The sequence below is a fragment of the Eriocheir sinensis genome, unplaced genomic scaffold (assembly GCF_024679095.1).
Source record: "Eriocheir sinensis breed Jianghai 21 unplaced genomic scaffold, ASM2467909v1 Scaffold942, whole genome shotgun sequence".
Classification (NCBI taxonomy): domain Eukaryota; kingdom Metazoa; phylum Arthropoda; class Malacostraca; order Decapoda; family Varunidae; genus Eriocheir; species Eriocheir sinensis.
Window position 1 is genome coordinate 82,501 of NW_026112322.1, and position 22,500 is coordinate 105,000.

A 22,500-nucleotide genomic window follows, 5' to 3' on the forward strand; every position below is an offset into this window, starting at 1 on the left:
CATGGATTGCAACTGGAGCAAAATTCTCAGTATGCATTCGTCCACATGTCACGTTTGCGACACACTCTGGGTCCACGATCACAGCGACTCGTGCACTGTGTCACCTGTTCTCACTCCACGGCGTATAACTGTGTTGTTTTCCTCCGCCTGCCGGCAGTGTCATCGCACAGACACCAAGCACTTTCAGATCGACCTCACTCATAAGTAGACAGCTTCTCCATCCTTCCCCTTCGCTGTAACACATTTATCGTAACAATCCGCGGGACAGGTCACCCGGTTAACACGCACGTTCCGAGGCTCGGTATGTGTATCTTGTTCACTCATTCAATTTTTCATCTATTTATTCACTATTTTATTAATACATCACATTTACATTAATTTTTAGTATCGATATTTAATACGTATATAAAGTAATTAAAATATCAGAAAAAAGTCTTTCACGGAAGTACTGCCCGTCATTAACGTAAGTACAGGTAAGGAGGGGTAAGCCACTCGGTAATTAAGGTAAATAGGTGTTACGCGCATATTATAATTTAATATTTCAGCGCGGCGGCTGAAGGGGAAAAAATGATATACTAAAAAAAGAACCTTGGCATGTAATTAATATGCAGCGAGAGAGAGAGAGAGAGAGAGAGAGAGAGAGAGAGAGAGAGAGAGAGAGAGAGAGAGAGAGAGAGAGAGAGAGAATTTCCCTATTTTCCCTATTTATTTATTTTCCTTATTTTTCCAATCATATCTTCCTCTTTTTGCTTCCTTTTCAATTACACTCCTTTCCTTCCTTTCTTCCTTCTTTCTTTTTTTTCTTTCCTTCTTACTTACTAATTCTCTTACTTCAAATTTTCTTCCTTAGTGTCTCTTCCTTCCTCATTTTCCTTTGTTTTTTCTTCTTTTTTTATCAACATTTCTTTCCAATCATACTCATTTCCTTTTTTCATTTCTTCATTCTTTTCTTTCTCGCTTTCTCTTCCTAAATTCCTTCCTTCCTTTCTTTCTTTCTTTTCTTTCTTTCTTTCTTTCTTTCTCCCTTCCTTCCCTTCTAATTTTCTTTCGTCTCTTTCTATTTTATTAATTTTGAATATAAATACACACATAACGTATTCTTTGAACCCTCGCAGAGAAAGAGAGAGAGAGAGAGAGAGAGAGAGAGAGACACCGCCTCTACCGCCTCTACCTGCAGCGTGAGACTTGCTGACCGGAGGCAGCAGGAACTTATTCAGGCAGTCCGGCAGAGCAGCCAGGAAACACTGTTCGCCCTCAGGAGTGTTGCCTGGAACCCACAGCCACACCACTCCAGTGTTCAGCGACAGCTGACTGGGCCTCCACAGCTACCTGTGTACCCGCCCTGCCTGCAAGTCTTGCCACCCACGCACCCAGCTCACCATGGCGCCGCCTACCGGTACTCGCCGCCGGGTCCACAGTACAGTGCTTAGTGAGCTTAAAATTGTGTCGGCCAACCTCAGGGGGTTCCACACCAACATCGGGGAACTAACCCACAGTGTTTTAAAACAGCGAGTGGATGTGGTGTTCGTGTGTGAGACCTTTCTCGACAATAGTGTGCCGGCCAATTACGCTCGGGTGAATGGGTAATCCCCCTGGGTGAGGAAAGACCGCTCCACCCAGGGCGGGGGCGTGGCCTTCTGCTACAAGGACGCACTGAACGTGCAGGTAGTAGAGCCACCCCAGCCCATGTCCAGGAAAATAGAAATATTAGTGTTGAAAATAAGTGACAAAAACTCAGTGTTCTATGTATTGGCTGTTATCGCCCCCCTTCCCAGGGGTCCGGAACCTGGGCACCACTAGGGCAGTAGCGTCTGCCCCCGAACAACTGCTCCAGCCCCGCAGCAGGACATGGCACTACCAGCGGCTGTTCCTGTACACCTACGTCGGCTTGTGGAACACTCTCCTTGCCTCGCAGTAGAACCTTGAGGGCGTGACTCTGCAAGGCTTCAACGAGTGTGCGCACCAGTGGCTAATGGCAGGTCGACGTGGGTGAGAAGACACAAGGCAGGCCTTAAGATAGGCGGCTGTAATGAAGCTGTACTTAACTAATTATGTAGCACTCCTATATTGTGTAATAGTGTAAATACAAAAAAAATAAAGAGAGAGAGAGAGAGAGAGAGAGAGAGAGAGAGAGAGAGAGAGAGAGAGAGAGAGAGAGAGAGAATGACTGACTTCCCGCTTGACTCACCTTCGAATACCAATAAAGCAACTCTCTCTCTCTCTCTCTCTCTCTCTCTCTCTCTCTCTCTCTCAGGGTAGTATTACGGGAGATAATGATAGAACGACAGGACAAGGATCCCATAATGACAGCTCTCTCTCTCTCTCTCGGTATAGACTTTTATTAACCATTATTTTCCCTCATCATCTTTTCTATCCACGTCACTTATCTTCTTTAGTATTATAATGACGCAGTTTTACCCGACCATGTTCTCCTTCAAGCTTCCCCTCACGCTTTGCTTACGGTGTTGCTGGGAGTCCACGGCAAGAAGATAAATATTAGAAAGAAAACGCCCACAAAGAAAAAGCAATGTTGATAGTGAGTCGGATATGAATAGCTAAATCGAAAACATAGAGTCGATAAAATAGAGAAACTGCAAACAAATGTAAACAGAAAAAGCTCAAAAAATGCCGAAATGGAAAAAAAATGTCTATAATGATAAAATAATGAGTTGAACGAATTGATGAATCGAAAATGTAAAACTGATGAAATAGGAAACTTGTAAACAAAGATAAAGAGAGAAAAGGCTGACATGAACAAAAAAATGTTCATGAAAAAAATAATGTCGGTGATGAAGTGAACATAACTAGATAGATAGAAAACATAAAAGATGAAATAGAATAATATAGAAAACAAAGAGACAAAAATGAAAAAGGCCGACTTGAAATAGAAAAGTAATATAAGAAAGTTGGAAGATTATTATTATTATTATTATTATTATTATTATTATTATTATTATTATTATTATTATTATTATTATTATTATTATTGATGTCCTCATTTTTTGTATTCTAGCAGCTGTAGAAGTAGAGGTAAAAGAGATGATATAGTAGTAGTGTTGTTATAGTAGTAGTAGTAGTAGTAGTAGTAGTAGGAAAAATAATGTCGGTAATTAACTGAAGATATGTCGGAAATTGATTAAAAAATATGAAATAAAAATATATAAAAAAACGGTAATGAATTTAACAAAGGGTCGGATATGTATATTAAAAGACTCGTATTGAATATAAAAAAGTTTCTTACCGAGGCAATATAATTATCTAATAAAGAGTAGTGAAAAAGCTCAGGTGGGTAATTCAAAAATGCCGCAATGAAAAAATATGGACGATGAAAAAAAAAAATCTGAAATGGACAAAACAAATAAAATAAAATAAAAATTAAAATCTGCTCCTGTACTTTTTATGCAATTCACTCCTCGACTTATATATTTAACTTCTTCTTTTTTAACTTTACATCATTTCTCTACTCCCAATAATTAGTACTTTTTTCACTGTTTTTGAACTTCCGTTTATTTTAACTTCTTTTTTCACTTTCGTCATTTCTCTACTGCCAATAATTAGTACTTTTTCACTTTTTTGGAACTTCCGTTTATTTTAACTTCTTTTTTTTCACTTTCGTCATTTCTCTACTCCCAATAATTAGTACTTTTTCACTTTTTTTGAACTTCCGTTTATTTTAACTTCTTTTTTTTTCACTTTCGTCATTTCTCAACTGCCAATAATTAGTACTTTTACACTTTTTATTTTTTTTTCACTTCCAATTCATCTTTTTATCTGAACTTCTTTTTTTTCATTTTACTTCATTTCTCTACTACCAATAATTACTTTTTTCACTTTTTAATTATTTTTTTCCACTTACAACTCATCTTTTATCATTCTTTTTTTTTACCACATTTCTCTGCTTCCAATAATCTAATTTATTTTTTTCACTTTTTAATTTACTTTTTTTCTACTTCCAATTTATTTTTTATCTTTTTTTTTACTTTACCATTTTTCTCTGCTTCCAATAATTGCTTTTTCACTTTTTAATTTACTTTTTTCTCCTTCCAATTCATTTTTTATCTTTTTTTTATTTTACCACATTCATTCCTCTGCTTCCAATACATTTTTTTTACTTTTCTCTTTTATTTCACTACATTTCTCTCCACTCAATACCTCTTCGCAATTCATCTTTCTTATTTTATTACATCGCTCTACTTCCAATACATTTTTTTTAACCTATCTCTTTTTTTATTTTACTACATTTCTCACAACACATTCCTTTATTCTTTAGCTAAACTCTTTCTTATTTTATTAGTTTTCTACATGTCTCTACCCCCAATATTTTTTTTGATTAGTGAACTGATCTTTTGTTTATAATTTTACAGTTCTCTATACTTTTTTCACTACATTTCTTTCCTCCCTAAATATTTTCCTACATTTTTCTTCCCATTTTATTTTTCCTCGCGATTTTTTGGGGGGAGGGGCATTTTACATTTCCCTACACTCAAAACATTTCTCCAACATTTTCTTCCTATATTATTTTCCCTCACGTATTTTAACTTATCTCTCTTTTTTTTTTGGGTGGAGGGGCATATTACATTTCCCTACACTCAAAACATTTCTCCAACATTTTCTTCCTATATTATTTTCCCTCACGTATTCTAACATCTCTTTTTGTGTGTGTGTGTGAGGGGGGGCGCTTCTTACATTTATCCACCTAACACACTTTTTCTATATATTCCTCCTCAATTATTCTCCCTCACGGATCGGCTCTCTGACAATAATCGGCGCCTGTGTTGGATGCTCGATTAAAAAGGAGAGACAGATATAAGTGACGTCATAATTAAAGCATACCTCTATTGGTTTTCCAGAGCACGACACTGACAAAGTAATATTAAAGTGCTGGAAGGTTATTATTGCCGTCCACATTTTTTTTGTATTCTAGCAGCTGTAGGAGAAGAGGTAATAGTGATGGCATAGTAGTAGTAGTAGTAGTAGTAGTAGTAGTAGTAGTAGTAGTAGTAGTAGTAGTAGTAGTATCATAATCATTATTACAATTATTACAATCAATTCCAACATATCTAATAATCATAATAGCTATCTTTAATTAATTTTCTCTCTCTCTCTCTCTCTCTCTCTCTCTCTCTCTCTCTCTCTCTCTCTCTCTCTCTCTCTCCTTCATTCCCCCATCCCCCGTCCCTCCCCCTGAGCATCTCTCCTTAACGCATCTCCCCCACTCCCCCTTCTGTCTTCTCTACCTACAGATAGATATAGATTGATAGGTAGATATGTAAATAGATAGATAGATATAGATATATAACGATGAATAGAATATGGATAGTCTCAAAGGAGAGGTGAAATCTGGCGGCTGATTTGTCTTGAAGTGAAGTCTGTCAATGAAAATGTCATCCCCACGGCCCACATCTTGGCGGTGCGTCTCATCTTTCCCTCTAAACGAGCTCTTCCATGGGTTTTGTTTTCTTAAGTCTACCCCTAATTTGTCGTTCTCTCTAAAAAGCAAATGCGATTTTTGTATGGGTGACTATGGTAAAATATATTATCTGCGAACCTGAGTGATAACGTTGTGAACAGATAAGACTAATGATAAAACTAACCATTGAGAGCGAGACTCCTTACGAAGCTCACCAGACAACAACAGTACGCTTCAGACACAAGGTAAAAACGTCTTGTATTTAAATCATTTCTAGTACAGTGTATTTGTGAGGTATACAAACGTGTCTATCCTGGAGTGTGTTTGACTGGGTGTAAATCCTAAATAGAGAAAGGTAAAGGCGAGCCATAAAGTTAGTGCATACATAAGCCTGTTGTTTTTCCTTACGCAATACTAAAGTGGGGGACACACGATAAGGCTGCGTGTGGCATTTGAGCTCATTACGTCATATTGGATCTTCAGTGGCAGCAAAAACCTAATACCCAGTGACATGAGCCCAGTGTCAGTGACTGTGGCAAATTGAGGGCTAAACTGTAGCTATTTGGGGTATTTGGGGACGGTGAACTGTGGCTATTTGGGGAACCCCGTGGACGGTGAACTGTGGCTATTTGGGGAACTTGGGGACGGTGAACTGTGGCTATTTGGGGAACCTGGGACGGTGAACTGTGGCTATTTGGGGAACCTGGGGACGGTGAACTGTGGCTATTTGGGGAACCTGTGGACGATGAAGTGTGGCTATTTGGGGAACCTGGGACGGTGAACTGTGGCTATTTGGGGAACCTGGGGACGGTGAACTGTGGCTATTTGGGGAACCTGTGGACGATGAAGTGTGGCTATTTGGGGAACCTGGGACGGTGAACTGTGGCTATTTGGGGAACCTGGGGACGGTGAACTGTGGCTATTTGGGGAACCTGTGGACGATGAAGTGTGGCTATTTGGGGAACCTGGGGACGGTGAACTGTGGCTATTTGGGGAACCTGGGACGGTGAACTGTGGCTATTTGGGGAACCTGGGGACGGTGAACTGTGGCTATTTGGGGAACCTGGGGACGATGAAGTGTGGCTATTTGGGGAACCTGGGACGGTGAACTGTGGCGATTTGGGGAACCTGGGACGGTGAACTGTGGCTATTTGGGGAACCTGGGGACGGTGAACTGTGGCTATTTGGGGAACCTGGGGACGGTGAACTGTGGCTATTTGGGGAACCTGGGGACGGTGAACTGTGGCTATTTGGGGAACCTGGGGACGGTGAACTGTGGCTATTTGGGGAACCTGGGACGGTGAACTGTGGCTATTTGGGGAACCTGGGACGGTGAACTGTGGCTATTTGGGGAACCTGGGACGGTGAACTGTGGCTATTTGGGGAACCTGGGACGGTGAACTGTGGCTATTTGGGAACCTGGGACGGTGAACTGTGGCTATTTGGGGAACCTGGGACGGTGAACTGTGGCTATTTGGGGAACCTGGGGATGATGAACTGTGGCTATTTGGGGAACCTGTGGACGGTGAACTGTGGCTATTTGGGGAACTTGGGGACGATGAACTGTGGCTATTTGGGGAACCTGGGGACGATGAACTGTGGCTATTTGGGGAACTTGGGGACGATGAACTGTGGCTATTTGGGGAACCTGGGGACGATGAACTGTGGCTATTTGGGGAACTTGGGGACGATGAACTGTGGCTATTTGGGGAACCTGGGGACGATGAACTGTGGCTATTTGGGGAACCTGGGGACGATGAACTGTGGCTATTTGGGGAACTTGGGGACGATGAACTGTGGCTATTTGGGGAACCTGGGGACGGTGAACTGTGGCTATTTGGGGAACCTGGGACGGTGAACTGTGGCTATTTGGGGAACCTGGGGACGGTGAACTGTGGCTATTTGGGGAACCTGGGGACGGTGAACTGTGGCTATTTGGGGAACCTGGGGACGATGAACTGTGGCTATTTGGGGAACCTGGGGACGGTGAACTGTGGCGATTTGGGGTATTTGGGGACGATGAACTGTGGCTATTTGGGGAACTTGGGGACGGTGAACTGTGGCTATTTGGGGAACCTGTGGACGATGAAGTGTGGCTATTTGGGGAACCTGTGGACGATGAACTGTGGCTATTTGGGGATACCTGAAGCTGAATTCGTGTAACCGTATTTCACAGTCAGCGAGGCGAACTGTGATAAGAGACGGAGTGAAACATCGAGGCAACGCGTCATACTGTGGGCGTCCTTGACTCCGCGCACGAGTGTTTATGGAGAGATAGATAAATAAAGAAATAAAAGCACTTGTGGAGAAAGGTGATAAGACGTGATCTTTAAGATGTTGGTAAATACTGGTTACGTGCCCAGCCTATGGAAAGTAGCTAATGTGACGCCTATTTTCAAAAAGGGAGACAGGTCAGCTGCTTCCAACTATCGCCCAATTAGCTTAACGTCAGTTATAGGCAAGATGCTGGAGTCCATAATAGCCAGGAACATTCGGGAGCATCTAGAGAAACATAGCTGAATTCACGACTCGCAGCATGAGTTCACGAAAGGTAGGTCATGCCTCACCAATCTCTTGTCCTTCTACAATAAAGTATTTGGGACGGTAGACAGAGATGAAAATCATGATGTAATTTATATTGATTTTAGTAAAGCGTTTGACAAAGTTCCTCAGCACCTACTGTTGCTTAAATTACAGGCTCACGGAGTAGAGGGTAAAGTTTTGAACAGGGTCAAGGCGTGGCTTAGCAATAGGAAGCAAAGGCTGCAAATCAATGGTCAAAGATCTGACTGGGGATGTGTTACGAGTGGGGTCCCACAAGGTTCGGTATTAGGTCCACTATTGTTCATCATTTATATCAATGACTTAGATACAGGTATTAGTGGTGATGTTAGTAAGTTTGCTGATGATACCAAGATCGGTAGAGTAATTGAGTCGGATCAGGACGCTAGTATTCTCCAGGATGAACTAAACAGATTGTATGATTGGGCAGATAAATGGCAGATGGAGTTCAATGTAAGGAAGTGCAGTATTCTGAGTGTAGGTAGGAACAACCCCTCACATAACTATTGCTTAAATGACACTCCCATAAGCAGTTCTGTGTGCGAGAGGGATTTAGGGGTCTTAGTGAGCTCTCATCTCCGTCCAAGGGCACAATGCATTTAAGCTAGAAATCGAGCAAACAGGGTACTGGGTTTTATTTCAAGGAGCGTAAGCAATAGAAGCACCAAAGTCTTCTTCAAGCTATATTTAGCATTAGTTAGACCCCATCTTGCTTATGCGGTTCAGTTCTGGTCACCTTACTATAGAATGGATATCAAATTGTTAGAATCGGTGCAGAGGAGGATGACTAAGATGATTCAAGGGTTAAGAAACTTGCCATACGAGGAAAGACTCAAACAGTTATACATGCATTCTCTAGAAAGGCGAAAGGTGCGAGGAGACATGATCGAGGTTTATAAATGGATGAAGGGCTTTAATAAGGGGGATATTCATAAGGTTCTCCTGGTAAGAGAACCGGGTAGGATACGCAGTAATGGGTTGATCTGGATAAATTCAGATTCAACAGGGACATAGGCAAAAATTGGTTTACTAACAGAGTGGTAGATGAGTGGAACAGGCTTAGCAGTCATGTGAGTGCCAATACACTTGTCACATTAAAAAATAGATTTGATAAATTCATGGACAGTGATATTAGGTGGGGTTAGATTCACAGGAGAACAAAATTTTCGGGATACAGTGAGGTTTGCTTTGTCTCTGCTAGCTCTCGCAATGACCAATGCCTCCGCAGCACGAGTAGTTTCCCAAATGAATAATGTAAAAAATTAGTTAAGAAACAGGATGCAGCATGCAAGTTAATTTGGAGAGTATATACCTTACTTGTAGCACATATACAAGGACACACGGAGATGTAGTAGTAGTAGTAGTAGTAGTAGTAGTAGTAGTAGCAGTAGTAGTAGTAGTAGTAGTAGTAGTAGTAGCAGTAGTAGTAGTAGTAGTAGTAGTAGTTTATTACTTGGAAGAACGAGAAAGATGACGCAAGTAACAGTGAAGCAAGCAAGGTAGGCAGCGTAAGGGCTTTTAAGTCAAGGGTGGGAGGGGGGAAGAGAGGGTGGTAGAGGAACAAGTCCGCCACGATGCCTGGGGCTAAAAACCAGGAGAAGGAGGAAGAGCAGGAGTTGGGGGGGCGGGTGTATGTCTGCGCTGAAGGAGGAAAGAATTGGTGGCTCACACGCTGCAGCAATGACAAGGTTCTGCCGACAGGAAAAAATGTTGGACAAACCCCCGGAGGATAAATCTCCCTTAGGACAAACCTCCCTAGGACAACCTCCCTCATGGACAAAATACCCAGAAGATAATGAAAAAGAGGAAAAAAAAAAAATATATATATATATATATATATATATATATATATATATATATATATATATATATATATATATATATATATATATATATATATATATATATATATATATATATATATATATATATATATATATATATATATATATATATATATATATATATATATATATATATATATATATATATATATATATATATATATATATATATATATATATATATATATATATATATATGTTCCTTTATCTCCAGTTTCCTCTCCGGCCGTTCTATCTCCGTTGTGGTAGACGGTCACTGCTCTTCACCTAAACCTATCATCAGTGGTGTTCCACAGGGCTTTGTCCTATCACCCACTATCTTCTTGTTATTCATCAGTGATCTTCTTTCCATATCAAACTGTCCTATCCACTCATACGCTGATGACTCCACTCTGCATTATTCAACTTCTTTCAACAGAAGGCCATCCCAACAGGAAGTACATGACTCAAGACTGAAGGCTGCAGAACGCTTAACCTCAGACCTTGTTATCATTTCCGATTGGGGTAAAAGGAACCTTGCGCCTTTTAATGCCTCAAAAACCCAATTTCCCTGCCTATCAACTCGACACAATCTTCCAAACACCTACCCCTATTCTTCGATAACACTCAGCTGTCACTTTCTTCAACACTAAATATCCTTGGACTATCCTTAGCCCAAAATCTCAACCTCCACACCGCCTGTTATAAGAGCTACATCTGTCTAGCGGTTCTGGCCAGTCGCCACGCCTAGTAGGCCTCAGCCCTCTCGTAGACCTTGCTCCGCCACCACCATGCACCAACTCCCACCACCCGAGTCAGGCTTCCAGGGGCTCTACTTTTCCTCGACATCTTTCCCTGCTTTCCGCTTCTCAATATTTCGTGTCATCTATACCTGCTACTGCTGCTGCGTGGGTAAAGACAGCGATTGACCTCACTGATGACTCTCTCTCTCTCTCTCTCTCTCTCTCTCTCTCTCTCTCTCTCTCTCTCTCTCTCTCTCTCTCTCTCTCTCTCTCTCTCTTTATTTATTTATTTTTACATCTTACATATTGCAATTGAACTCTCTCTCTCTCTCTCTCTCTCTCTCTCTCTCTCTCTCTCTCTCTCTCTCTCTCTCTCTCTCTCTCTCTCTCTCTCTCTCTCTCTCTCTCTCTCTCTCGATGGGTGTATAGCGAGAGAGAGAGAGAGAGAGAGAGAGAGAGAGAGAGAGAGAGAGAGAGAGGGAGAGAAATTCCCCTTGCACCTGGAATAACCGGGAAGGAAATGCCACAAGGAAAAAAGAGAGAGGAGCAAAAAAAGAGTAGAATGCGTAATGCAGCCTGAACTGAACCGGTGTGAGTTAGTTCTGTCCCATGAGGAAAGAATGCGCTCTCTCTCTCTCTCTCTCTCTCTCTCTCTCTCTCTCTCTCTCTCTCTCTCTCTGGTCTGAAACTCAAGGTAAATCTACGTCAATATCTCTTTCTTTCTCGCTTTCCTGCTATTCCTCTTTTCTCCACTCTTCTCTTTCCTCTTTTCCTGTCTTTTCCGCCTCTTATTTTTCTTCATCTCTTCTCTTTCATATTCATTTTCACATTTCTTCTCTTTTCCTTTTTCAATGTTCTCATCACTAATTATCTTCCCCAGGTACTGAAGGAGACAACAAAAGGAAGGAAGGAAAAAAGAAAGGTAGGAAGAGAAAGGGAAAGGATAAAGGAAGGAAGGAAGGAAGAAAAGGAGGAAGAGAAAAGGAAAGAATAAAGGAATCATGAGCCACCAGAAAATATAAAAAGGAAAATGAAGTAAACAAGGAAAAGGACAAAGGAATAAAAAGAAGACGATCGGGAGAAAGGACCAAGAAAAAGGAGGAAGAAGAAAATAAGTAAAAAAAAAAGAAAAGCAACAACTAAAAGAAGGAAACATATATACAAAAAAGTGGTTCCCCAAAAATATATATTGAAAAAGAAGAAAAGAAGACAGGAGAAGAAGGGAGGAGGAAAAGAAGCAGTTACTACCTCCACGTCCAAGAGGAGAGGAAGACAAGAAGAAAACGAGAGGAAAGACACATAACAACAAAAACAACAACAACAACATATAAAACTTCCCTTCTTTCCCCTCCTTTCCCCACTCTTCTCCTTCCTCCTTTCACTTATTCTCTTTCTCCTTCTCCTCCTCTTTCTTCCTCTCTTTTTTATCCTCTCCTCTCTACTCTTCTTCTTCTCCTCTTCCTTCCTCTCTTCTTTCTTCTCCTTTTATCTTTATCTTCGCTTTCCTTTTTTCTTTTCTTTTTCCATTTTCACATCACGAACTATTTTTCCCAAACACCACCACCACCACCACCGACAACAACAACAACAACAACAACAACAACATGGCGTCAGGAGGGGTGCAGACGCCGAGGTTTGGAGCCGAGATCACCGAGGCGTGGCTACAGTACATGTTGACCTGTTACGAGAGGCGCCGTGACCCCCAGGCTGAGGTCAAGGTCATTAACCACAGCGTCAGAGCAGGTGAGCGGGGACAGGTAAACACAGGGGAGGAGAGGGAGGGAGGAGGAAGTGAAGGGAAGGGAAGGGAGGGAAGGGAGGAGGGAGGAAGGGAGGGAGGGAAGGGAAGGAAGGGAGAGGAGGGGAGAAGGGAGGGGAGGAAGGAGGAGGGAGGAGGAGGAGGGAGGAGGAAGGGAAGGAAGGGAGGAGGGAAGTGAGGTGTGTTTGTTTGTTTTGTTTAATTTACATTCTCATTTGATTTTGTTTGTTTGTTTTTTGTTCTTTTTTTTCTTAGTCTTCTTGTCGCAATTCGGTTTTTTTTCTGTCTTCTTCCTTCTTCTATTTCTCACCTTTTTTCTTCTTCTTGTTTTGTTGTTTTAAGATTTTGATTTTCTCCTTTGATAGTTTTCTTTTCCCTTCGTCTCTTCTTTCTTCTCCTTTTATCTTTATCTTTACTTTCCTTATTCTTCTATTTTTCCTCCATTTTCACATTCCTTTTATCCTTATTCTTCTTGTCGGCTATTTCTTCATCTTCGTATTTTTTTTCCTTCTACTTCATTGTCATTTTTTTTCCCTGTTTCGTGTTCTTGTTCTTGTTCTTGTTCTTGTTTTTATTGCCGTTCTTTCAAGGCTTTATTTATCGAGAGGCTGTTTCTTTGCCTTTCCTTCTTTCCTACTTATTTTTCATTTTTTCGTTTATAATATTATTGGAGGTAACTACTTTTTTGTATATATTTTTTTTTCTCCATTCGTTGTTGCTGCTCCTCCTCCTCCTCCTCCTCCTCCTCCTCTCATCTCCAGCAGCATCTTCCTCCTCCTCCTCCTCCTCCTCCTCCTCTCACATATTCATCTCCGCAGGTACGAAGCCGGGGGAGAACGTTGCCTCAGAGCTGCTCAAAATTTGGGTGGAGGTGGAGCTGACAGGGAGGATTAGGGACGAAAAGGAGGAGGATAAAGAGACAGGAAAGGAGAGGAAGAACCAAGAGAGCAAAAACAAGGAGGAGAAAACGCAGGAAAATAACTCCATATCAGACACCAACAACCACACCACCACAACCACAACCACTGCCTCCTCCCCCACCACCACCTCAACCAAGGAATACAATCTGGTTGCCAAATTTAACAAAGGTAGTGAGTTTGACCAAGAGTATGCCAAGTATATCAACATGGACCTGAACGAGCTGCTCATCTACTCGGACGTAATGACACACCTGAACGCTTGGCAGGAACAGGTGTTGAGAGAGAAAGGGGAGGAGGGAGAGGCGCTCGACAGGTATAAAGTTCTTGTACCTGAATTCGTGTACGGCGTCTGCACCTACAACGAATACGTGGTGGTGATGCAGGATGTTAGTGTATTGGGGTGAGTATGTTTGTGGAAAGTTGGAAAGTTTCGTTTAGTCGGCGCAACATCTGTGGAGTATGTTTGTGAGTGTTTGGGCGCGATGTGTTTGTGTTTGGGTTGTCAGGGGAAGGGGAGGGGTTGTATAGTTAAAGGAAGGGGGGTTGTGTGTGTGTGTGTGTGTGTGTGTGTGTGTGTGTGTGTGTGTGTGTGTGTGTGTGTGTGTGTGTGTGTGTGTGTGTGTGTGTGTGTGTAGGCACAAAACTCCCCTCTTGCCATCATCACCGCCACCTCCATCATCTCCACACCCTTTAAACCCTCCCCTTCACCACCTAAAACACCACACTCACCACTACTATCATCACCCCCACCTATATAACACCATCACTATACATTATCTCCACCGCGACTTTCACCACATTTTTTAAACGTGGTATCAATATTCATGAACAGTTCTGTGACTACTTTGTTTGTTTGTTTCACTTTCATTTGCGGGAGGTAGTTTGTTGTTGACACGAATCTTTGTTTTCTAGACTACCCTCCCACGGGTTCTCTCTCTCTCTCTCTCTCTCTCTCTCTCTCTCTCTCTCTCTCTCTCTCTCTCTCTCTCTCTCTCTCTCTCTCTCTCTCTCTCTCTCTCTCTCTCTCTCTCTCTCTCTGTTGTTCGGTACCTAATGATTTTTCCAAAACAAACTGTCCTATCCACTCGTACGCCGATGACTCTACTCTGCATTATTCAACTTCTTTCAACAGAAGACCCTTCCAATAATAATTACGACTAAACTGGAGGCTGCAGAACGCTTAACCTCAGATTTTGCTATCATTTATAAATGGGGCAGCAGGATCTTGGTGTTCTTCAACGTCTTAAAAACTCAGTTTCTCCAAACACTTATCCCCAATTACTGTTCGATAACACTCAGCTGTCAGCTCCTTCTTCTACACTAAACATCCTTGGTCAATCTATAAATCAAAATTTTAATTGAAAGCCAAGTCGGTATCTCCTCTTACTAAATCAGCTTCCTCGAGGTTGGACGTTTTGTATCGTCTCCGACAGTTCTTTTCTCCCTCCCAGACGCTATTCATATACAGGGGCCTTGTTAGCCCTCGTATGGAGTATGCATCTCACGTGTGTGTGTGTGTGTGGGCTGCACTCGACTTTCTACTTTAACTCATCCCTATACTGTCCAAATCCCTTAAGCAAGGATTAAGCAGCATCTTCATCCTTTCATCTCTTACTCTGGGAAACTCTGTAGCAGTCTCCCTCCGTCTGTATTTCCTCCTGCCTACGACTTGAACTCTTTCGAGAGGAGAGTATCGAGACATCTCTCCACACGAAAATGACCTCTCCTTTTTTTTTTACAGCACAGAAGCAACTCAAGGGTAACAAAAAGAAGATGTATAAAAAAAAAAAAAAACGCTAACTGTTGCTCCCATATAGCGAAAAGTATAGAGTGGCCAAAAGAGAGGTCAATTTCGGGTGGAGAGGTGTCTTGATGCACTCTTGTTGAAAGAAGTCAGGTCATAGGCAGGAGGAAATACAGACAAAGGAAGGCTGTTCCAGAGTTTATCAGTGAAGAGGATGAAAGAATGGAGATGCTGGTTAACTCTTGCATAAGGGGTTTGGACAGTATAGGGATGAGCGAGTAGAAAGTCGAGTGCAGCGGGGCCGCGGGAGCGGGGGAGGCATACAGTTAGCAAGTTCTGAAGAGCAGTCAGCATGAAAATATCGATAGGAGACAGAAAGAGAGGCAACATGGCGGTGGAATTTTAGAGGTAGAAGGTTGTCAGTATAAGAGGAGGGGAGCTAATGAGACGAAGAGCCTTAAATTCCACTCTGTCCAGGAGAGCTGTGTGAGTGGAGCCCCCCCCACACGTGAGATGCCTACTCCAATATTACTCCATACGAGGGCGGACAATGGAAAGCATTTGTGCGGGGAAGAAGAACTGCGGAGACGATACAGAACGCCCAACGTCGAGGAAGCTGATTTAGTGAGAGAGGAGATGTGAAGTTTCCAGTTTAAATTTTGAGCTAAGGATAGTCCAAGGATGTTTAGTGTTGAAGAAGGTGACAGCTGAGAATTGTCGAAGAATAGGGGATAGGTGTTTGAAAGATTTTGTCGAGTTGATAGGTGGAGAAATTGGGGTTTTGAGGCATTGAAGGACACAAGGTTCCTTTTACCCAATCGGAAATGATAGCAAGGTCTGAGGTTAAGCGTTCTGCAGCCAGTCTAGAGTCTTGCAATGCGTTGAAAGAAGTTGAATAAAGCAGATTGGAGTCGTCAGCGTATGAGTGGATAGGACAGTTTGTCATGGAAAGAAGATCATTGATGAATAACAGGAAGAGTGGGTGATAGGACAGAGAGAGCCCTGTGGGACACCACGGCCGGAAAGGAAAATGGAGATAAAGGAACAGAGAGAAGGAAAGGACCCGTAGGAGGGAAGTTTAGAAAGCAAAGAGTTGTGCCAGACTCTATCGAAAGCTTTGGGCAATAACCGTTACACCTTTTTAAAGATGCAGTGATTAGCGGGCTTATTTTTTCAATTATATTTTTCCCTTGAGCTCCTTCCTTTACTTTGAAAAAAAAAGGCACAGAAATGTTGAATTTTCACAGTTAAGTTGACATATTACAAACTCAGTCGTAAAAAATTGTTTAAAAAAAATCAACAAAACAAACTAGACACGCCTTGAAAAACGGGTCAAAAGGACAAATCAACCAGATTATTGTTGACGAAGATTAACTTAACCTAACCTAACCTATATGAGGTTTGAAAACAGCTCTATGACACTGCCATCTTCCTTACCACCACGGCAGCACCACCCTCACCACCCGCACTGTAACCACTCCTCCTCCCCCTCAAAGGTACACCACACAGGACAAGATGGAGGGGCTGGATCTTCCACACGTGCTCATGGCGACTGACCGTGTGGCACGTCTGCACGCCCTTTCCCACGCCTTCCACAAGACCAACAACTTCCTGAGCCACTACCCTTCATTCCTGCCGGATGAGAGGCTGTTTAATTTCTTCACTGGCTTCATGTTCGTGATGATTGACTTCGTGGTGCAGATGGCCAGCCAACGCCCCGAGTTTGCCCCCATCGTTGAAAAGTTCAGAGACAACCAGGAGAATATCAAGGCAAGGATGCTGGAGGCTATGAAGAAGGACAACCCCAAGAACCCCGTCCTGTGTCTCGTGCATGCGGATTACTGGACTAACAACCTCATGTTCAGTCACGAGACAACCAGCACCAGCGTGAAGGCTAAGACACCGCAGGACCTTATGCTTATCGACTGGGGTCTTGTACGCTGGGGGAACCCAATCTTCGACCTTCACCAACTGGTCTTCAACTGCACTACTCGCTCCCTGCGTCAACAACACCTGCAGGAAGTCCTCCAGAGGTGCGGTAGTGCTTGGTTTGCTGCGCTGTAGATAGATAAATTGTGTGCTGCTTTCTGATTTGGTTAGGTTACGCTTATTCTAGTTTGCTATTATGCAGTTGTATATTTTCAAAAACAGTTAGTACACGGAGTGAACGATGACTTTCGTAATACATATGACTTATGAAGTTGTGATTCGCCAAACTCGCACATCTTAATATGTAACGTTGTTGATCTCAAAAAGTTTAGGCTAGAAAATACAACGAGTTTTTGGAGCTATTGTAAAAATATAATGAGGTTAAGTTAACAACTTACAGGGTTCCATATACACTTCGTCTAGAGTTTCTTTTTCTTTTTACGTTTCGCTTATGGATCCGGTAGGCTTTATGGGGGCCTGGTGGTCGACCCCAACCCGTTATGGCGCAGGCAAGTGTTTATAGTGGCGCCATCTTGCTCAGCTCATGCTGCCCCCCGAAGTTTATCACTGATCCTCTTTTAAAAAGAATCTAGAGTTCGGGTTGATGGGTGGTCTTCAGGACAGCATGTGGATAGTATTAAGCCACTCGGCGATGGCTAAAATACCTCTAGCTTGTTTGTAGCGGCGGGCGGGACACGAACTTGCATCGTCCTGAACGCCTCGCCCACACACGAGTCACTCACCCATCGCTTGCTGAATTATACTTGTCAACAACCGTGCATGGGGTGCTTCATACCTGGGTTAGTTTACGCTAATTCTTGCGATTGCTGACAAGCTGATGTGTAAGTTAATCTAGTGACTGGCAGAGCTCATACATGTTACCCTTACTAGCTTGCTGCGCTGTGAATGTACTACAGTGTGTTTGCCGCTGCCCGGCAAACTGCTGGCTCTGATCTCACTCATCTTTCAGCATAACCTAGCACCAAAATTTTGGAATGTATGCCAGGCAGTACCTTCATTATTTCATCCCTTTCATTGGGAAATTCTAGAACCTGTATTTTCTCATCCCTACAGCGTGGAGCCTCTCAAGAGAGGAACGCCTCAAAATTAATTAACCTTACTGTTCGGCTTCTTTTCCTGTCGCCTATATATTTGGAGCTGCGTGTTGCGGGCTCTTTTTTCTCCTGTTCTCTAAATACGGTAAATATTTACAAGCTCACTACACTTCAGGTACCACAGCACCTTCACGGCCGCCACCACCGCCCTGGGAGCACCTGTGGTGGGCTACGACTTCACGGAGTTCTTGAAGGAGTGGCGCCGCACGTCTGTAGTCGGGTATATGCAGGCCGGGCTGTTCGCCAACACCATCGTACTGTCACGCAAGGCTCCGGAGTGCTTCAAGAAAGGTTCCCCCAACTCAGGGTTGAAGGCCGTGGCGCTGAGGATGCTGGGTAAGGTCATGGTGCCCCTAGTCCTCAACGGCTGGTTCAGGGAGTCCATCTTGAACAGCACCAAGAAGAACTTCCAGCCGCTGCTCGACGAGTTGTTGAGCGGCGAGAACCATGTGATGACCTCCCGCCTGCTGGACACACTGGAGGAGGCGTACCAGGCGGGCGTGCTGGACGGGTAGTGTGTGGTGGCGCTGCTGGTGAAGAGGGTTGGGTGAGGTGTTGGTGCAAAGCCATAGAACTTCAACTTGATCACAGGCACCATGTTGTTAGTTACCAAAGATCCGCGCGAAACTCACATTGATGCTGATACACTATAAAAAAAAATTAGTAGATGTCACGCTAACTGCAATTTGATGGTGAATTGATGTTTTTTTCGTGCTCAAGATCTCGAAGAAGTACCCAGACCACACAGAATCCCCCCCTAGCCCCCCCCCCCCCACACACACACATTTTAGTCGGTGTCACGAAACCTGGCGGGGATAATCCTTCAGGGAGGGACTCGCGGACATGGTATCATTGCTTGGGTGATGGTACTACATGAGTTGAAGTTGAATTGAAGTTGAATTGAAGAGTTGAAGCACGAGAACATTGACGCTGAATGAACAGAAAATGCGGGAGCCGTTGCAAAGACATATCCCGGGACCACAACTGATCTGATCTGATGGCCATTAGCTAATTCTTAACTTATTCTAACGTGCATGGAATTTGCCGCAGGTTAGATCTAGTAAACAAAGAGAGGCGCAGAGATCATCACTCAAGCACAGATGCCAAGTCCGCGTGTCCCTCCCTAAGGTTATTATATCCCCGCCAGGTTTAGTGACACCGACTGACCTATAGTGTTTTTTTTTTTTTTTTGTGTGTGTGTGTGTGTGTGTGTGAGTGTGTGTGTGTGAGTGTGTGTGCTCTGAGTACTTCTTCGAGATCTTGAGCACGAAAAAAACATCAATTCACCATCAAACTACATATCGCGCGGCTCTTTCTGTAACATCATGGCGCCAAACACTGCTACTCTATGGTTCCGGTGAGGTGGAGAAGGCTGACGAGAAGGAGGTCTGATGTAGAGGCGATGTGGATGGTAGTGGCACGTGCAAAGTCTTGTGGTAGGGGAGGTATACGTGGTAGATGTGATGTGGTAGGGAAGTTGATGTGGGGTGTGGAGTGGTAGTCGAGAGGAGGTGGTATGTTGAATGAGTAATGTGGTGGTATTGATGTAATGTAGTGAAACAGGCGTGCCAGGAAGGTATGTTGAATGAGTGATGTGAGATGATGTAGTGGTTGCAAGTGGTGGTGTTGGAGGAGGGATGAGGAGGGGTGCTGGTATGGTGATATGGTGTGGTGCGCTGGGGAGGGAGTGAGAGGCGATGGCGATGGTGATGATGATATAGTGAGGTGGTGATGTTGGTGTTACTAATATGGTGGAGTTATGTGATGGTCGAGTAATGGTGATGTGATGATGTGGGGTGGTGATATATGATGTGACTGTTACGTAGTGGTGATGTTTCAATGTGATGGTGATGGTGATGGGAAGGGAGGAAGAAATAGAGCAGCGAGTAGCGGGCTTTTTTTTTTATTAATGTTTACTTTTTTGTGCCCTTGAGCTGTCTCCTTTGCTGTAAAAAAAAAAAAAAAAAAAAAAAAAGATGGAAATGGTGATGATTCTAAGAAGTGATATGGTTTTTCCTCCTCCTCCTCCTCCTCCTCCTCCTCCTCCTCCTTGTCATATTTCTTGTGGTCTCCTTCACCTTCTTTCTGTATTTCGTTTTACTTTTCTTAAACTTCATATTTTTCACCAAGTTTATTTTTCATTTTTTATTCCTTCCATTCTTCGTTTTCCTTTTTCTCATTCTGTTATTTCTTCTGTTTATCCTATGCCGCCTCCTCATCCTCATCCTCATCCTCCTCCTCCTCCTCCGTCTCCTCTTCCTGCTCTTCTTACTCTTCCTCATATTCTTTATTTTCTTTCTCTTTTTCTCAACTTCGCCAATACTTCATATGTTTTCTTCTACGTTATTCCTATTCGTCCTTCTCTGTTATCCTATTTCTCACTGTTTCCTCCTCCTCCTCCTCCTCCTCCTCCTTTCATTTTAAGTCAGAACAATAGATTATTTAGTAATTATATTTGTTTTCGTTTTACTCAATAAACTTAACTCGTTGTAATCTGTCTGCAAACCTTTTTTTTATCCTGAATCCTTACTGAATTAAAAAAAAAAATTGGAGCGGCCATTTTACTTCTGTACAGCTGAGCCTCGTGATTTGTCCAGACGAAGAAAAATCAACCAGCGCTCGCAAGACCCACCACCCTCCAGTCCCTTCCATGCACCCATTCCCTTCCATACCCGCCTTCTCAACCCTTCCATTTACCTGTCTCCTTTCCACTGCCTCTCCCAGCTACCCCTTGGCCGAACAAATTAACCTCACGCAGTCCAAGCACATCCTCTCCCCATCACGCCAGATTTTCGACGCTGAGTAAGCACAGAGCGAGCTATTTTTTTTACAGCAAAGGAGACAGCACAAGGGCACAAAAAAAAGGAAACAACAATAAAAAAAGCCCGCTACTCGCTGCTCCTCTAAAGAATCCGAAGAGGTGGCCGAATGAGCAATCAATTACGTGAGAAGAGGTGTCCAGATACCTTCCTCTTGAATGAGTATGTGACGCCAGCTTATGCAAGTAAGTTAACAACGATAGAAAGATGAAAAAATATTAAAGAAAGTATGTGAGAGAGAAGAGAAGATAATAAGAAGCATTCATAAGGAGAGGACTAAGAAAAGGCGAATAAACAATCAGTAATAACAACAACAACAATAATAATAACAAAAAATAATTACTTACTAAATGAATAATGTAATCCGGCGAACATAATCAATCACTCAGTCCACACACACACACACACACACACACACACACACACACACACACACACACACACACACACATATACACACACACACAAGGTAGCTCTTCAGTATCTTTCCGGCTCTCGTTCCACGCGCATCACTACCTCCACCACCTCCACCACCTCCACTACCTCCACCACCTCCACCACAATCACCATCACCAGCACTTCACCAAATCTTCCTACAGGTGAGACAATTAGGAATATTACCTACTAATTGGAGGGATTTCATGTTAATTATTCACTTTGAGCAGATTTGAGGAATATATCAGTGTATTTTTTGTGTTTGTTGTTGTTTCGTATGTGTGAATGAGAGAGAGAGAGAGAGAGAGAGAGAGAGAGAGAGAGAGAGAGAGAGAGAGAGAGAGAGAGAGAGAGAGAGAGAGAGAGAGAGAGAGAGAGAGAGAGAGAGAAAAAAATATATCATAATCCCTTAATCACCCAGGTAGATTAGCCGATATATTAGCACCTGTCCATCTACTCCACCCTAACCTAACCAATTCTATCCATCCCCCACACTAAGCCACCTTGCAGACCCTCGCGTATAGCAGTCTCCTTTCATGCCCAACCTTTTTAACCCTCCCATATACCGTGTCCCTCCATACCCCACCTTCTCCCATAGTAACCTCTCTCTTCTCGAAATTGACCTCTCTTTTGCCCTCTCGTTTTTTCTACTTTTATTCGGAGTAGCGTTTAAAGGGCTGTGCGTGTGTGTGTGTGTGTGTGTGTGTGTGTGTGTGTGTGTGTGTGTGTGTGTGTGTGTGTGTGTGTGTGTGTTATTGTTGTCTGAATTTTACCCTTGTGCTTCCTCCCTTGCTGTAGAGAAAATATACCTTCTTCCATATCTCTACTCTCATATACCAGTTTCGTTTCATACCTCACCTTCTCCCCTATACCAGTCTCATTCCATATCCAACCTGATCAATCCTTCCATATAGCAGTCTCATTCCATATCCCACCATCAATCCTTCCATATACCAGTCCCATTCCATATCCCACCATCAATCCTTCCATATACCAGTCCCATTCCATATCCCACCTTATCAATCCTTCCAAATACCAGTCTCATGCCATATCCCACCTTATCAATCCTTCCAAATACCAGTCTCATTCCATATCCCACCTTATCAATCCTTCCATATACCAGTGTAGTTCCATATCCCTCCTGAATCTTCCCTTATACCAATCTTCTTCCATACCCTACCCTCCCGTCCCTTCCATACACCCATCCCCTTCCATACCCGACTTCTCAACCCTTCCATTTA

At 43.0% G+C, this 22,500-nt stretch overlaps 2 protein-coding genes across 4 annotated transcripts in view; both read left to right on the forward strand.

Annotated features, from left to right (window-relative positions):
• Positions 1-5,601: 5,601 nt before the first annotated feature.
• Positions 5,602-20,498, forward strand: LOC126994977 (uncharacterized). The gene is made up of 5 exons (XM_050854251.1): positions 5,602-5,655; positions 11,419-12,281; positions 13,116-13,617; positions 16,458-16,994; positions 18,121-20,498. Exons 2-5 carry the CDS (start codon positions 12,143-12,145, stop codon positions 18,518-18,520), a joined length of 1,578 nt encoding a protein of 525 aa, XP_050710208.1. The 5' UTR covers positions 5,602-5,655; positions 11,419-12,142; the 3' UTR covers positions 18,521-20,498.
• A 761-nt stretch (positions 20,499-21,259) lies between these two features.
• Positions 21,260-22,500, forward strand: part of LOC126994978 (urea transporter 1-like) — a 20,690-nt gene continuing 19,449 nt past the window's right edge. For all 3 annotated transcript variants that reach the window (XR_007749761.1, XM_050854252.1, XM_050854254.1), the window contains exon 1: positions 21,260-21,423. The gene's annotated coding sequence lies outside the window, so the exon portion shown is untranslated. The remainder of the gene's footprint in view (positions 21,424-22,500) is intronic.

What these genes read in the sequence shown, in the direction of transcription:
- LOC126994977 (XM_050854251.1), top strand. Translation starts at nt 12,143, where the DNA reads ATGGCGTCAGGAGGGGTGCAGACGCCGAGGTTTGGAGCCGAGATCACC. An exon ending in TAACCACAGCGTCAGAGCAG is followed by an intron (nt 12,282 to 13,115) that starts GTGAGCGGGGAC and finishes TCATCTCCGCAG; the next exon opens with GTACGAAGCCGGGGGAGAAC. An exon ending in CTGCAGGAAGTCCTCCAGAG is followed by an intron (nt 16,995 to 18,120) that starts GTGCGGTAGTGC and finishes ACTACACTTCAG; the next exon opens with GTACCACAGCACCTTCACGG.